Source organism: Misgurnus anguillicaudatus, chromosome 23, assembly GCF_027580225.2.
Source record: "Misgurnus anguillicaudatus chromosome 23, ASM2758022v2, whole genome shotgun sequence".
In the NCBI taxonomy this organism is placed as follows: Eukaryota; Metazoa; Chordata; class Actinopteri; order Cypriniformes; family Cobitidae; genus Misgurnus; species Misgurnus anguillicaudatus.
The window spans coordinates 8813548-8830577 of NC_073359.2; the positions used below are offsets into that span (position 1 = coordinate 8813548).

The 17030-nt window shown below is 39.3% G+C and overlaps 1 protein-coding gene across 1 annotated transcript; it reads left to right on the plus strand.

Annotated features, from left to right (window-relative positions):
- The first annotated feature begins 5461 nt into the window (after positions 1-5461).
- On the plus strand, positions 5462-12308 carry LOC129454048 (vitellogenin). Its single transcript, XM_073862218.1, has 28 exons — positions 5462-5587; positions 5724-5744; positions 5853-6004; positions 6097-6348; positions 6425-6586; positions 6666-6814; positions 6903-7053; positions 7154-7311; positions 7423-7588; positions 7679-7804; positions 7885-8103; positions 8184-8401; positions 8512-8609; positions 8738-8862; positions 8947-9048; positions 9142-9261; positions 9348-9528; positions 9615-9723; positions 9821-10006; positions 10125-10236; positions 10323-10530; positions 10612-10937; positions 11030-11074; positions 11169-11246; positions 11327-11533; positions 11619-11761; positions 11847-11985; positions 12085-12308. The coding sequence occupies exons 1-28, from the start codon at positions 5548-5550 to the stop codon at positions 12205-12207; spliced, it is 4116 nt and encodes a 1371-aa protein (XP_073718319.1). The 5' UTR covers positions 5462-5547; the 3' UTR covers positions 12208-12308.
- The last annotated feature ends 4722 nt before the right edge of the window (positions 12309-17030 follow it).

Genomic DNA, 17030 nt, shown 5'->3' on the forward strand with positions numbered 1-17030 from the left:
CGTGATTTGTAAATTCTTATTTTTATTATTACAACCTGCAACACCCATAATGAATGCAATATAAATTGTCAGCCTTTAGCTCAAAGTCTTTTGTTACATCAAAGCGTGCATGTTGACTGCAAGCTCTCCACAATTTGAGGTTTTAGCAACCGTTGATTCCCCACATGAAATCAGAGAAAGCACTTAAAAACTGGCTCTAACATGGAGGCTAAAGGTTTTGACCTCTAGTGTCTGTCACTAGATCACCTAGGTTGAGGTCAGAGAGTAAGGTTTGGTTTACTTCTCAGCTCTTACTGACTAGCTGGGCACATTACACTCACCCCCCAAACCTCAATCCCATATGGGGTCACAACACCAATGTTACCGGTCCTACTTGCTTGAGTGGGGCTCAAACCGGTCCGATACATGAGTCGGGCATATACAGTACTGATTAAATATATTAATGGAATTTACTTAGGGTCTGTAATTTAAAATTATAATAGTTCTCATATACTTAAAAACAATGTTTTTAATTTATTAAAATAATGAAAAATTATAAAACGGACACTCTTAACACACCTCACACCAAGGGAAAATCTGATAAGAAAATCTATAGCACCATCACGATAATCAGGACAAAGCTAGGATTGTCGGAAGAAGGGAAATCGGCCCAAAATCAGCCTGATTATCTTTTGGTGTTTACCCAGCATTACTGTTGTGAATTGGGGTAAGGTTACGAGTTTTGAACACTGACTTTTTATATTCTTAACCCTCTGGGGTCTAAGGGCTTTTTAGGGCCCTGGGGAAGTTATTGACATGCACTGACATTTGTGCTTTTTTTCAGTTGCTTAAAAACATATTAATGGCAAAAAACACTGTGTTCAGCACAAACTGGGCTACAATTCTATATGAGCTAGATGTATGTACATGTTTGTATTTTTGAGAGAAAAATGTCTATATGCATGGTTTTGGAAAAAAATAAAAACTGATCAAGCCAACTTAACATCATGATTATTTTTCAAATGTAATTGTAAGGGTTTTGTCTTGTGTTTTGTACTTTTATTTTGACACCCTGTTCTGTTCCGGCTTTTATTTTGTTCTTTGTCTGTCTGTTTTTGTTCTTTGTCTGCCTGTTTTTGACCCGAGCCTGTTCATCTGGATATTGTTTGTTTTACTGCCTGCCCTGACTTATTGCCTGTTATTGGATTACGTTTTGGATTGCTACTGGATGTGTTTGCCTGCCCTTTTGGGATTAACTTTATTAAACCTCTTTTGCACATGGATTCCACTCTCCTTCGCTTTCTTTAAGCACCCACGTTACAGTAATCAAGTTGAGACACACCAGCTTGATGCTGTCCAGCTTATCAAAGGAAAAAAGTACAATAAAGGCAATAGGTCAGCTGCATTAAAATACGATTTATGTCATATTTTGCTCTACTTTTATTTAAAGCAGTTTAAAAGCGAGATTAAAGGAAAAATGCTTTTTCGTTTATTCAATATAACCTTTTAACCAAACTCTTAAAATTGTTTAAACGCCTAATGGTATTAAGGTAAAATGGCACATATTACTTAGAGTTTAACTTATTTACACAGCTCTATCAAACAAAATGCTAACTTTTTGATTATGTTTTACTTTATAATTGGGGCAGCCCAGTAGCAATGTTGCCTCACAGCATGAAGGTCCCCAGTTCAAGCCCTGGTTAGGTCAAGTGGCGGCCTTTCTGAGTAGAGTTTGCATGTTCTCCCTGTGGGTTTACTCGACTCCAGTTTTCTCCCACAGGCCAAAAACATGTAGGTAAAGGCCACTACACTGGATTAAAACTGGATAGTGAATTCGCTTCTCTGATAGCCAGGGGAAGTACATTCCATAACCTGGGTGCAGCAAAAGACAACAATCTTTCCCCCATAGATTTCAATCTACACAAAGGCTGTTGGAGAGTGAGAGAATCAGCAGACCTAAGGGAGCGATGAGCCTTGTAACGACTGACTAAGTCACAAATATAGGAAGGGGCAATTCCATGCAAAGCTTTGTAAGTTATAGTGAGTGTTTTAAAAACAATACGCGACTGCACAGGAAGCCAATGCAGACTATAAAGCACGCCTGTTATATGTTGACGTGATGAAGTATGTGTAAGAACACGTGCCGCTGAGTTCTGTACATACTGCAGCCGTTTAATTGATTTAGCCGGCAAGCCAACAAACAGAGCATTACAGTAGTCAATTCTGTAAGTAACAAAAGCATGAGTAAGCCTTTCAGCATCAGGTGGTGTTAGAAAAGGTCTAATCCTTGCAATGTTTCTAAGATGATGGAAAGCAGACTTTGTAATACTCTTAATGTGAGAGTCTAGTGTCAGGTGAGTGTCAAAAATCACTCCAAGGTTACAAACCTGAACAGATGGAAGTACTAGACTGTCATCCATAATTAAATTAAGATTATTCCCTTTGTGAATGACTGCTGGTGTGCCAATGAGTAGCACCTCTGTTTTCGAGCAATTTAATTTTAACAAATTATGGTGCATCCATGTTCTTATTTCCTGCCCACACTCAGATAGAATTGTGGAGGTGCGAGTAGGATCAGACTTGGAGCTGATGTAGATTTGGGTGTCATCAGCATAGAAATGATACCCCAAGCCATATTTCCTAATAATTTGCCCCAGAGGAAGCATATAGACACTAAACAAAATGGGACCCAAAATTGATCCCTGAGGAACACCGTGAGAGGCCTGTCCAACTTGAGATTTGTTGTTTCCCAGGACAACAAACTGGGAACGATCAGTAAGGTAAGATTTAAACCAGCTCAGCACAGTACCAGTTATACCAAGCCACCTCTCCAACCTATTTATCAGGATAGAATGGCACACTGTATCAAATGCAGCACTAAGATCTAACAAGACCAAGATGGTAGAGGCTCCAGAGTCAGCTGAGATGAGCAGGTCGTTCATAACTCGAACCAAAGCTTTCTCTGTACTATGTCCCTTTCTAAACCCAGACTGAAAAGGTTCAAAAAGCTTGTTGGAAGACAAGTGTGAGTCGAGTTGTGCCGCAACAACACGTTCTAGAACTTTAGCAAGAAAGGGTAAATTAGAGATGGGTCTATAATTTGATAGATCAGATTTATTACATCCGGGCTTTATTACAACTTTAAGAGCTTTTGGAACTATACCAGTAGTAAGAGAGGTGTTCACAATGTTCATGATAAAGGAACTAATTGAAGGAAGACACCCCTTTAAAACTGATGTTGGAATTGGGTCAAGAGTACATGTAGTTGTGTTCATTGCCATCACCAATTTTAGAATACAATTATCAGTGACAATGTTAAAACCAGAAAATGAGCTTTCCAGGAAACTTGATGGATAGATCTCAATAGCTGTAGAGCAGGGTAACAAACTGATTGACTTGTGTATATTTTAAAATTTTTCCATAAAAAAACGAAGAAACTTGTTGCACTCCTGAACAGAAGAACAGATAGGCAACTTAACAGGTGCAAGAATGCTGTTGATCGTTTTAAAAATCTTATAAGGGTTTGCAGCACCATCACTAATGATAGCCGAATAATACTGTGTTCTTGCTGCTTTGAGTGCTTCAGCATATACACTCAAATGCTCATCATACATAAGCTTATGAACAGTTAAACCAGATTTCTTATATTGGCGTTCAAGCTGCCTTCCTTTCGTCTTAATAGCCCTTAACTCAGTAGTGTACCATGGAGATGATTTACTAAATGAAACAACACGTTCTTTCATAGAGGCTAGTACATCCAAAGCAGATGACAAAATGAAATTATAGTGATCAACCGTTTCAACAGCTGAATGCTCTGAAATCAGACAGGAGAGACTGTCAAAGTTAACATTCTTGATATTTCTAAAATTAATGACCCTTTTATGAGTACTTCTTAAAAGTTAGACTTTTATATTAAAACTAAAAAGCTTATGATCACTAATGCACAAGTCATTGCTATCAAGCTGATCAATGTCCACACCAACAGAACAGACCAGATCAAGTGTATGACCTTTATTGTGAGTTGGAAATGTCACATGTTGAGTCATATTAAAACAGTCTAACACATCCATAAAATCAACAGTTAGATTACGATTAGAGTCATCCACGTGGATATTAATGTTGCCAGTCACATCCATCGTTTCACAAACCGAGCTAAAAGATCTAAGTAGCTCTGAGAGTTCTGTAAAAAACAGAGGGTTTGGTTTAGGAGGTTGATAAATAAGTACAATAAGAACAGGTGAAACACCATTCATTTTAAAAGCAATGCACTCAAATGATGATACACAAGGAACAGTAATTTCCGTGACAGATATATTAGCTCTGTAGATAACAACGACACCGCCACCTTTGCCACTTAACCGTGGCTTCTCAATGTACGTGTATCCCGGTGGGGCACTCATGTTTAAATTTATAAAGTCATTTGGCTGGTGCCAAGTCTCACAGATACAAAAGAAATCCAGAGCATTGTTTAGTATGATATCATGGAGTACAGCAGTCTTATTAGACAATGAACGCACATTTAAATGTGCAAATCGAGCAGTTTCAAGTTTTTCATTTTCTGATGAGTTAGTTGTGGATATATCAAGTTTCCATGGCAAACGCCACGAAGAAAACGCTTTTTTGTTTCAGAGTCCTTGGATCGAGAACATAAAACTTTAATGCCAGTCCCAGTAGTATAAACATTTCGTCGTGATCCTCTGTGTAAATATTTCGGCCGACGTAAAAGCCGACATGATTTCAAGGTCTTTTGAACACAGACGTCAGGAAGTATGATGTTCCAATGAGCGAGGTTCGGAAAAAGAGACCTTATCATGATGAAATCCAACTGTTGAAGGACCCACTCTCCACAAAGCCCAGACAGGGTCAAAACAATGATGATGACAACGGACAGCAACGAAATCCACATGATCAGAGCAGTAATATCCAAACTGAATCACACGTGAGATAGAATCCAGACAAGTAGTTATCACACCCCGGCATATAGAAAGCCGATCACAAGTCACAGCTAGCGTTCACAGTCAGCAGAATCAGTCCCACGGCGCTAAATCAAAATCACAAAGCACTCCAACAGTGGAACTCCAGTATCAATGAAACAATATAAAACCACCAAGTGATAAAATCCCAATTTATTAAATTAAACGAGTGTGTTAGCGTAGAAAATTAAAAGTAGATTGCGGACGGAGAAGCGGCAGCCAACGTTTCACCGGAAGTCTGAAAACTAAAGCATGCACAGACCCATATCAAACTGTCGTTTTGGCAATATTTAAAAAACAAATATTAGAGAATTCAATGTGTGATTAGTTTTGCCTAATTGGACTTTTTGCATGAGCTGACGATGTACTCTGGACATTGTCCTAGTGGATGACCAGATGACAGGCCAGGGTAACCTAACCTCTATGTTCAAATCAGTTGACTTGTCTCAAGTACAAATTGATATGGATCTAATTGATATCTATGTACAAATCATTTGACAAAATGTTAATAATTGATTTAACAAACAAAACTTTGTCAGCAAAAATTCACTATAAAAACTCTATCCCTCTGTGAAGTTTTCACAAACCACCAGCCATGAGAGCTGTAGTGCTAGCCTTGACAGTCGCCCTTGTGGGTAAGTCAGAGTTTACATTTTGAATGTTTTATTTAAATATAATAACTCTTTAGATGCATTTATTAGCAGTTTAAAGAAAAGCTTTATAATCCTTAATTAAACAACTAAATGTGATTGCTTGTTTTGTTTCTTATAGCATGTCAACAGATTAACCTTGGTATGTATTATGATTTTGTTAAAACATTTTTCCTTTTAAACCTTGCTGTTTTAAACATAAATGTAATATTTAAAAATTGACCCTGATAATGATCTCAACTCGTTTCAGTTCCTGAGTTTGCTCCTGATAAGACCTATGTGTACAACTATGAGGCTCAGCTCTTGGGCGGTCTTCCTCAAGAAGGTCTGGCCAGAGCAGGAATAAAAGTCAGCAGCAAGGTTCATCTCACCGCTGTGACAGAAAATATCTTTCTGATGAAGGTATACACTGTTAAGAACCTAAAATGTTTTGGGAGTAGCAGACCCCAGCTCTAATAGCATTACTATATTTAAGTAAAAATGTTTCTGTACAGCTCATGGATCCTCTGCTCCACGAGTATGGTGGCATCTGGCCCAAGGATTCTTTCATTCCTGCCACTAAGCTCACTGCAGCACTGGCTGCTCAGCTTCAAATTCCCATCAAGTTTGAGTATGCTAATGGTGTGGTTGGAAAGGTATTTGCCCCAGCAGGAGTTTCCCCTACTGTCATGAACTTGCACAGAGGAATCCTCAACATCCTTCAGCTCAACCTCAAGAAGACCCAGAACATTTATGAACTGCAAGAGGTAAGAACGTGACCAACGTACCTTTATAATCCATTTGAAGATCTGCTATCTAATTTGTTTATACTTTTCTTGAAAGGCTGGAGCTCAGGGAGTGTGCAGGACGCACTATGTCATCAATGAGGATCAAAAGACAAACCACATTATTGTCACCAAGTCTAAGGACCTCAGCCACTGTCATGACAGAATCATAAAGGACATTGGCTTGGCATACACTGAGAGATGTTCTGAATGCACACGGGTAATACAAAATACAAAAGAACTAAAAGACTTTATATATTATATTATATTAAAAAATGGCACTTTCTCTATTTCAACAGAGGGATAAGAGTCTGATTGAAACTGCAACTTACAACTACATCATGAAACCATCTGCAAATGGTGTACTGATAACTGAAGCAACAGTTGAGGAAGTGCATCAGTTTTCACCCTTCAATGAGATGCATGGTGCTGCTCTGATGGAGGCAAAGTATGATTGGTCCTGTTAAAAATTCTACAAACAAATTGAATAAGCAATTTTTAAGGAGTTAAGATTAAGAAATGACAATTTGTTTCAGACAAACATTGGCTTTTGTTGAGGTTGAGAAGAACCCAGTTGTTGCCAATAAAGGCGATTACCTGCACCGTGGATCCCTGCAGTACGAGTTTGCAACTGAGGTTCTTCAATCCCCAATTCAACTCATGAGGATCAGTGATGCACCAGCCCAGGTTAAATATTAAAGTTAATTTACGAATTACGAATTTTCATGTTAAGAAAGGGCATGAATATTGTTAACCAGGACAACACCTGAATATTGTCTTTAATTAGATCATAGAGGTCCTAAAACACTTGGTCACTAACAATGTGGTCATGGTCCATGATGATGCTCCACTGAAGTTTATTCAGCTCGTTCACCTTCTGCGTGTCGCCACCATGGAGAATACTGAGGCTATTTGGGCTCAATTCAAGGACAAACCAGTTTACAGGTAAAAATTATAATTTCATGTAATGTCAATAAGAATATACATTGAGATCAGTTTTTTTTATTCTTATATTCCTTTTGTTCTTATTTTCTATTAAAACAATCAATCTGTTAGGCGCTGGCTTCTGGATGCTCTTCCTGCTGTTGGGACACCAGTCGTTGTAAAATTCCTTAAGGAGAAGTTTCTGGCTGGGGAACTTAAAAATTATGAATTCATTCAGGCTCTTGTGATGGCTCTGCAAATGGTCACTGCTGATTTGGACACAATCAAGTTCACTGCTGTGGGTACATTTTACTCTTATCAAAGATTTGTAAATATTGCCTGAGCCAAACTTGATTACAGTTTCTTTTATTATAATCTTTTTGAACAGAGTTTGGCAATGAACGAGAAAGTCGCCGCAATCCCAGCAGCACGTGAAATAGTCATGCTTGGATATGGTTCTATGATTGCCAAATACTGTGATGCAGTACCCACCTGCAATCCTGAGCTCCTCAAGGTGAACACATCAATCTACCATTCTGATAAGGATTTTAACTATTTAATGTTTTCTGATTGTGCCTCCATCAAACTCCACAGCCTATTCATGATATTGCTGCAGAAGCCATTGCCAAAAACGACATTCGTGAAATCTCATTGGTTCTGAAAGTTCTGGGCAATGCTGGTCACCCTGCTAGTCTTAAAACAATCACAAAGGTCCTTCCAGGACTGAGAACTGCGGCTACTACTCTGCCCATTAAAGTCCAGGTTGATGCCATCCTGGCCCTGAGGAACATTGCCAAGAAGGAGCCAAAATTGGTAAATTTCAGAAATGGTTGGAATTCAGTCATAGAAAACCAACTGTGTACATTTCTCTAACTCTTTGTTTCTCACCTCAGGTTCAGCCACTGGCCTTGCAGCTCTTAGTGGACAGGGCTCTCCACCCTGAAGTGCGCATGGTTGCTTGCATTGTGTTGTTTGAGTCAAAGCCCTCAGTGGCTCTTGTCTCCAGCCTTGCTGGTGCTTTGAGACTTGAGACCAACATGCACGTGGCAAGCTTTGCCTATTCTCACATTAAGTCACTGACCAGAATCTCTGCTCCTGATATGGCATACGTGTAAGTATAAGAAACCATTTTCAAATTAAGTATTTTATAATATTTTATAATACATAATATAGATATAATAATATTTGAGCACAAGAGATAATCATGGCTTCTATTTTCAGTGCTGGTGCAGCAAATGTTGCTATCAAACTCCTGAGCTGCAAGCTGGGCAGGCTTAGTTACCATTTCAGCAGAGCCCTTGAGCTTGACATCTATCATAGTAAGTCAAAATAATAGTACATCATAATAGTCATCAAAGATGCACCATAAGCAATTGTTTAATTCTTTATTATGTGAAACTACAATATGTTATTGACTAATTTTATTGGTTTCTCTGTCAATGTGAAGCTCCTCTAATGATTGGAGCTGCTGGTAGTGCCTATATGATCAATGATGCCGCCACCATCCTGCCCAGAGCTGTCATAGCTAAAACACGTGCCTACCTGGCTGGAGCTGCTGCTGATGTTCTTGAGGTGAACAATTAGTAGTATTTTCCTAAATATCCGACTGGTTTAAGATACTTTTATTGCATTTACTTGGTGTCATCTTTAAAACAGATTGGTGTGAGAACTGAAGGAATCCAAGAAGCTCTTCAGCAATCACCTGCTGCAGATCAAAGTGCTGACCATATCACAAAGATAAGGCGCACACTAAAAGCAGTAAGTTATGTCTAAGTTTAGAGTTTAATTGTTATCATTAAAAAACAGCATGGCATTTTGCATACATCATGATTTCTCTTTCAATTCCTTAAGATCACCAACTGGAAGTCTCTGCCAGACAATCAGCCATTGGCTTCAGTCTACATGAAATTATTTGGACAAGAAGTGGCTTTTGTCAACATTGACAAGACTCTCATTGAACAAGCAATACCGGTATTGTGATGTCCTCTCGCTGATTGCTATAAATTTCAGATCTGTTACCATCAGAATGCTTAATTTTTCATCAATACTATCATCAGCTTGCTACAGGACAAAAACAGCGTGAACTGTTAAGGGAAGCCCTTAAAGCACTGCAGGAAGGATTTGCCATGCAGTATGCCAAACCCCTGTTAGCAGCTGAAGTGCGTCGTATCTTGCCAACAGCAGTTGGTGTGCCCATGGAGCTCAGTTTGTACACTGCTGCTGTTGCTGCCGCAACTGTCAATGGTACGTTTTTGTGGGTTATTTTTCATTTTCTGTCCTATTTTATAAAAGGCATCTTGTTTTAATTTTGATCTGTTCATCCTTCAATGTTAAGGCCACTATCACACCTCCTCTTCCTGAGCAACATGACAGCTTAACTCTTGACCAGCTGAAGAGGACTGATATTCATCTGCAAGCTGAAGCTAAACCAAGGTTGACCATAAAAGCTGCATACCTTTACATGCAGACAGAGATAGAATATAAAACATATTTTTACAAATATAATGATTCTATATATCTCTTCTTTCAGTATTGCTCTGCAGACCTTTGCTGTGATGGGAGTAAACACTGCCTTGATCCAAGCTGCTGTAATGGCCAAAGGAAAGCTTCGTACTATCGTCCCTGGAAAAGTAGTTGCGAGAGCAGACCTTCTCAAGGGCAACTACAAGGTGGAGGCCCTGCCTGTTGAGGTTCCTGAACATATTGCTACCATGAGGTAACACAGTTGGTAGAGCTGGTATAAAATGTATACAAAAATGTAAGAACTGAACCAAACAAAGTAACAAAAAGTAAAATAAAGACAGCTAAAAGGATCTCATATCTTTTTTGGACAGCTTTGAGACTTTTGCTGTGGTCAGAAATATTGAAGATCCCACTGCTGAGAGAATTGTTCCTTTGGTATCAGAGTTATCTGTTCAAAACTCTCAGACTAATTCTGGTGAACAGGTAAGTTTTTAATCAACTCCTGAACCTGGATATGCAGAAACATCCTAAAATTTAATTTACTTGAAGTTTTAATTTTTTCTGGATAGTCTTCAGAGAGACATTATAATAGTGCATCGGCTGAGGTCCGGTCTGTGAGAACTTCGGCTCCACTCCACAAGACTATGTGTCATGTTGTCCCATACATCGAAATCAAGGGATGTGTTGAGGTGAACTCCCGCAATGCTGCATTCATCAGGAATGCTCCTCTATATTACATAATTGGACAGCATTCAGCACGTGTTGCTATAGCAAGAGGTATACTTATGAACAACATAACATTCATGCAAATCAAAATCATTTAGAGAAAAATATAAAAATTTGTTGTTTTGTCTGCAGGTGATGGTCCTGCAGTTGAAAGATTGGAGTTTGAAGTCCAAGTTGGCCCTAAAGCAGCTGAGATGCTCAATAAGCAAATCAACCTTATTGATGAGGAGACTTCAGAGGGAAAGACCATCCTGTTGAAACTGAGGGAAATCCTGGAGGCTCAAGCCAAAAATGCTACTTCTAAGAGTAGCAGCAGCAGCAGCAGCAGCCGAAGCAGCAGAAACAGCAGAAGCAGCAAAAGCAGCAGCAGTAGCAGCAGAAGCAGCAGCAGCCGCATCAACCGTTCCAGCAGTTCCAGCAGTTCAAGCTCCTCCATCTCCAGCTCTCGCATGAGTAAGGTGAGGAGATGGATTGTTGCTTACAGGTTAGGTATTAGATGTCATAAAGTTTCTCTAAGAAACAGGTACAATAATTTTATATGCATTTTCAGAATCCCACCATCATTGAGCCTTTTAGGAAATTCCACAAAGATCGGGTAACTATACAAAATTATAGTTGTTAACAGCAATGTAAAACAGTTTTATGATTTCCAATACAACATTTGTTACAAAACATTGTTCTGCTTACAGTTCATGGCACCCCATGGAGCCTCAAAGGCAAGAAGCAGTGGAAGCACTGGATCTAGTTTTGAGGTCATTCAGAAACAAGTGAGTCAATTTGTGTTGTGTTGTTCATAATACAAATCCAAAAACTACTATTATCTTACTAAAGTAACATATCTTTTTAGGCCAAGTTCCTTGGAAACTCTATCCCACCTGTTTTTGCTGTTTTTGCCCGTGCTGTGAGAGTTGACCGAAAACTCCTGGGCTACCAACTTGCTGCATATTTTGACAAGCCAACTGCGAGAGTGCAGCTTGTTGTGGCCGCAATTGCTGAAAATGACAACATGAAGATTTGTGCTGATGGTGCCCTGCTTAGCAAGCACAAAGTTGTGGTAGGAGTGGATCTTGAAAAAATCCAACTAAACAGATTTAAGTTGAATTGAAGTAAATTTAACACACCTCAAATGTCCTTTTTAGGCAAAGGTTGCTTGGGGTCCAGAGTGTCAACAATATCAAGTCACTGCCAAAGCTGAGGCTGGTGTTCTTGGAGAATTCCCTGCCGTCCGTTTGGAGCTGGAATGGGAAAGACTTCCAATAAGTGTCACCAACTATGCCAAAAAGTAATGTTAATCAACACACAACATATTATTAGGCTATTTAAAAAAATTAATATAACCTCTGCTCTTTGTATCACTTCTCAAATAGGCTGTCTAAGCAAATCTCTATGGCAGCTCTCCAGGCAGGATTCAAACTTGAAAGAGCCACAAACAGCGATAAAGAGATTGAACTGACTGCAGCCTTGCCAAATCAAAGGACTCTGAATGTCATGGCTAGGATTCCAGAGGTGAGAAGACAAGAATCATTCATTTAAATGTTTATGACTCACAAAGAGTAATATATAACTTGAAAAACAACTAATTTATTTTTGTTTCTGCTGCTTTAGATGACAATGTCAAGAATGGCGATTCATCTCCCGTATGCTGTTCCCATCAATCCAGATGGAACCTTTTCCATTCATATTGATGAGGACATTCTGACCTGGCTTAAGAAGCAACTGGAGGAATAATTAACAAATTAGACTTAAATAAAAAATGTTTATATAATTGTTATTGACATTTTAATTAAAAATGTTTGTAATGTGATCCTAATAAATTTTCAGCAAGCATCCGTGATTTGTAAATTCTTATTTTTATTATTACAACCTGCAACACCCATAATGAATGCAATATAAATTGTCAGCCTTTAGCTCAAAGTCTTTTGTTACATCAAAGCGTGCATGTTGAAGTGTTTAAATGAAAGGAAATACTTGCTACTGTACAAATGGACATACTGTAGCAGGAATACTGTACATATTGTATTAAATGAAACTATAACTACTTCTCTTATCAAAACAATTATACCAAAAGACTTTTAAGGACATTTAAAACACACAAAGCATAACCATCAAAGTGCCATTGAATGATGTTAGGACATCATTCAGACACAATGAAAAAGTTAATGCCTACCTTAATGCTGTAAACAGGAATTTCCTTGTCTTAACTCTGTTGCTGTGGATTTCCTAAGCCTTTTTCCTGCCAATCTTAACTTGCACTGGCTCTATCACTTTCCCTTTTTCACTGGAAGCTCTCCACAATTTGAGGTTTTAGTAACCGTTGATTCCCCACATGAAATCAGAGAAAGTGCTTAAAAAATTGACATGTTTATGTAACCGGATCTACTAGTCCCCGAGTGGGACTTGAACAGGACTGGCGCAGGAGTCAATGGTTCTAAAATGGAGGCTGAAGGTTTTGACCTCTAGTGTTTGTCACTAGAGCACCTCTTGAGGTCGGAGAATAAGGTTTACTTTACTTCTCAGCTCTCACCCAGACAGCAGACGACTCTGGGTCGGATACAGTACTGCAGTGTTCTTCAACCCTGGTCCTGGAGGACCCCCTTCCAGAAAGTTTTAGATGTGTTAGATGAATATACTAACAAATACATAATATACTACTAGTTAGGTGACTTTTCAATTTTAAGTGTATGTAGGCCTACAATGCTCCACTATCTGCAGAACACCCACATAGCCGAGTGTTGTTCTTTCTATTAACCAAGACAAATGACTTCAAATATTTCCTGCGATATCTGACCGAACCACTAAAAATAAAAATCATTATAAGCTTATGCTGGATACACAACAAAAGATATTTTACATCTTATAAGACTTTCAAAATCTGATAGACCACAAACATGAGAATTGTCCTCGGGGTTCCCCCCACATATCAGGATTTCTGATCGTAAATATTAAACATGTTTAATACATACGTTTCGCGATCGGGGCGGCTCAGACGTTCTTCCGGTCGGGTTTGGACACTCTCAACACACCTCACACCAAGGAAAAATCTGATAAGATAATCTGTAGAACCATCAAGATAATCGGGACCTTTAATAATGAAAAATGAAAATTACCTCATGATTTACTCACCCTCAAGCCACCCTCGATGATTATCTTTTTTCAGATGAACATGTCTGGACAAAGATGATGATTGTCTGGATAGGTCGGGCAGCTGCTCGAAAAGCTCGCTTTTGGAGAAGACTGGGGTTTTATAGTCTGAAAAATAATAAGATCTCTAAGATATCATACCCCCAGAATTACATTGCTAGCCTACCCCAACAGTTATGCACAATAACAATGACAACTGCTGACCAATATTTCATTATATTAGTATGAGTAAAATAATAAAACTGTAATTTAATATGTATTGTCAGATGACAGCTATGCTTGAATACAAACTAGATAAATGCAGGTGATGTTAATACATTCATTTTCGGTTAAGCAATGATTAATGCATGAGTTAATGCAATTTCCTTTTTGCATCCTCAAAGATGGTGGCTATATCCTCTTGTCTAAGTGCACCCATCTGCCTAATCACTCCATACCCTAATCACCTCACAATCTTGCTCTTATTAATGGGGACATGGTTTAAGGAAGACCGTGATCAAGCAACTGCACAGAAATCAACTCTTGTTAATAACTAAAACAGTTCAAATAAACTACAACTTCAAATTTAAATAAGTGTTTTCATTCATTTCTGTAGCATACAGATGTTAAATAGACATTTAGTAAGTGTCTTTAACATGTATATGGTTTAGAATGTGGTGTGTAAATCCTTTAGCGACGTATGTGAGCTTAAAGAAGCTCCCATGTTAGCCATAAATACTGTACGTGTTTTACAGAAAAATCACAAATATACTATAGTATGCCATCTTTCACCTTAAACAATTTACAGTTTACTGTTCAGTAGGTCAAGAATTGCGGACACAGCCAATGACCTTTGTACAAACCAACGTGTTTCAGAAAGGCGGAGCATAGAGGAGCAACAATGTGTTTTTAACCATAAACCACGCAAACACATTTTTATTAAACCATATTTTATTCATTATTTTTGGCAACGTAATAGGGGCTCTTTAATACATACTGAAAACTATATCCTTCATTGTTTGTTCATTTTAGTTAATGCATTTATTAATGTTTACAAATACAACCTTATTGTAAACCTTATTGTAGTTTATGAAGATCTGAATATGTTCTTACAACATCACAGTGATTACCATCAGAAGTCCTTTATTAACCCCCTGAAGCCGTGTGGATTACTTTAAAGTCAAAAGTTGTTCCCTGGATCCTGTTTAAAACCTTATAAAGCTTGGAAAATCCAGGAAATTAAAAAACAAACTTTGACTAAAGATAATGATGTACATCAAGAATGGCTTGAGGGTGAGTAAATCATGGGGTCATTTTAATTTTTTGCTGGAGCATTCCTTTAATGCAAGTAATGTAAAATATAATAGACAATGAAATGTAAATTATATATAAATTATAATAGGTAAGTAATGTAGAAAACATAATTTAGTTGAGTCCAGATTCCATAACTGGAAATTAATAATTACAAAGTTCACTTACACTTTATTTAACTAATGTAATATGGACTTTAACAGTTCTTTTTTGATAACATGATTACAGGCCAGGGTACCCTAACCTTAAATTTTCGCTATGTGATCAACTCATCCTCATCTCCCATGTGTGCCATGACAGCAAGTTGTTCATTTTTCCCCCGTCTCAGTGTTTGTGTGTACTTTAGTTTACCCCGTCGCACATTATGGTTATACCCTCACTCGAGGAACATTTACTGGACTTTTTGGTTTTAGTTTCAGACACCCCCTTCTCGTATTACTGCCCGTACACATCGCTGAAGGTGAGCTACAACTAATGTCTGGAAATAATGACTTTATTAATGAATTGTTCTGCTGTCTACAACCTCTGCTGGTCTCGCACAGCCTTCACCTTTACCCCCGCCAACACATCCTCACCCCATGGCGTCAATATTTGACGCACTTGACCATGCGTCAATATGTTACGCGGAGGGTATACCTTTCGCGTCATTTTTTGACGAACTGGGGAGTTCAATACTATTACGTCCGTTGCATTCTCTTTCCTATTTCCTTACCATTTTCGCGTCGGTTTAGGGTTAGATTACGCAAAATTAAACAGTGTACGCGAAATTAAACAGTTGTCACCTGGCGTTGGGGTTAGAGTTAGGTACGACAGTTGTCACCTGGCGTTGGGGTTAGAGTTAGGTTTGGGTAGGGATGTCATTATGTAAATCTAACCCTAAACCGACGCGAAAATGGTAAGAAAATAGGAAAGAGAATGCAACGGACGTAATAGTATTGAAGTCCCCAGTTCGTCAAAAAATGACGCGAAAGGTATACCCTCCGCGGTACATATTGACGCATGGTCAAGTGCGTCAAATATTGACGCCATGGGGTGAGGATGGGTTGCCCCCACTGGTCCGCACAGCCTCCCCTTCACTCCCGCTGGTCTGCGCAGCCTCCCTTTTGCCCCCGCTGGTCCCGCGCAGTCTCACCTTCGCCCCCGCTGGTCCCTCGCAGACTCCCTTTTGCCCCCGCTGGTCCCGCACATACTCCCCTTCACCCCTGCTGGTCCCACGCAGACTCCCCTTCGGCCCCACTGCTGGTCACACTCAGCCTCCCCTTCGCCCCCGCTGTTCACGCGCAGCCTCACTTTTAACCCCGCAGGTCCTGCGCAGCCAACCCTTCGCCCCCGCTGGTTTAACACAGCCCCATCTTCGCCCCCACTGTTCCCACTGGTCTCCTCCAGTCCCCCATCATCCATGCTGGTCTCGCCCAGCCTCCCCTTTTGCCCCCACTGGTCCTGCCTCTTTCTCCTTCTCTATGTATGCCAGCTAAATTATCATCCCTGGGTTTACTGACTGCGGGAGATCCCTCAGCACGCCATTGCCATTTTGTTGAGGGTGCTTCGAGGTCTCCAGCTGCCAGCTCAATTAGGACTTGAGCATCCTTTGCCCGAGCCATCAGCTCCACCTTGGCCCTCCGGAGTCTCTGCTTCCCCATGTCTCTCTGTCTGCTCGGCTCGGCCTTGGACTCAACCTCCCAAGTCTCATCACTTAAGCCCAAAATAAGAGAATTGTGCTAACGTCAGATGAACAACATAGTTGACCGGAAAAACATCTTTTTGAATAAAAAACTAAAAACAAGGTTACCCTGAGCTTGGCTAATAGAATAAGTACTTGAATTTTAGGGTTTTATGTAAGGTCATGTTTGGGTTTTTGGGAAAAGTCAAAATTTCAAATACACCACTAATTATAAAATTACCCATATATTTCTCATAATATATATCAATATATTGGGACCAACATACATACATACATATACAAGGGACATTCAAATCACTCTTATCTCATGAGACAAAGCATCTCGGTTTGACTTGAATGGCCCTTACAGCATTTCTATGGACTTTGGCCTGGAGGATGACATGATGACAGGCCAGGGCAACCTAACCTTAAATTGATATACATGTACAAATCAGTTAAC

Excerpts from the sequence above, each read along its gene's own strand:
- LOC129454048 (XM_073862218.1), top strand. The coding sequence starts at position 5,548 with ATGAGAGCTGTAGTGCTAGCCTTGACAGTCGCCCTTGTGG. Across the intron at positions 6,349-6,424 it reads ACATTTATGAACTGCAAGAG|GCTGGAGCTCAGGGAGTGTG; the intron begins GTAAGAACGTGA and ends TTTTCTTGAAAG. Across the intron at positions 10,237-10,322 it reads AGACTAATTCTGGTGAACAG|TCTTCAGAGAGACATTATAA; the intron begins GTAAGTTTTTAA and ends TTTTCTGGATAG.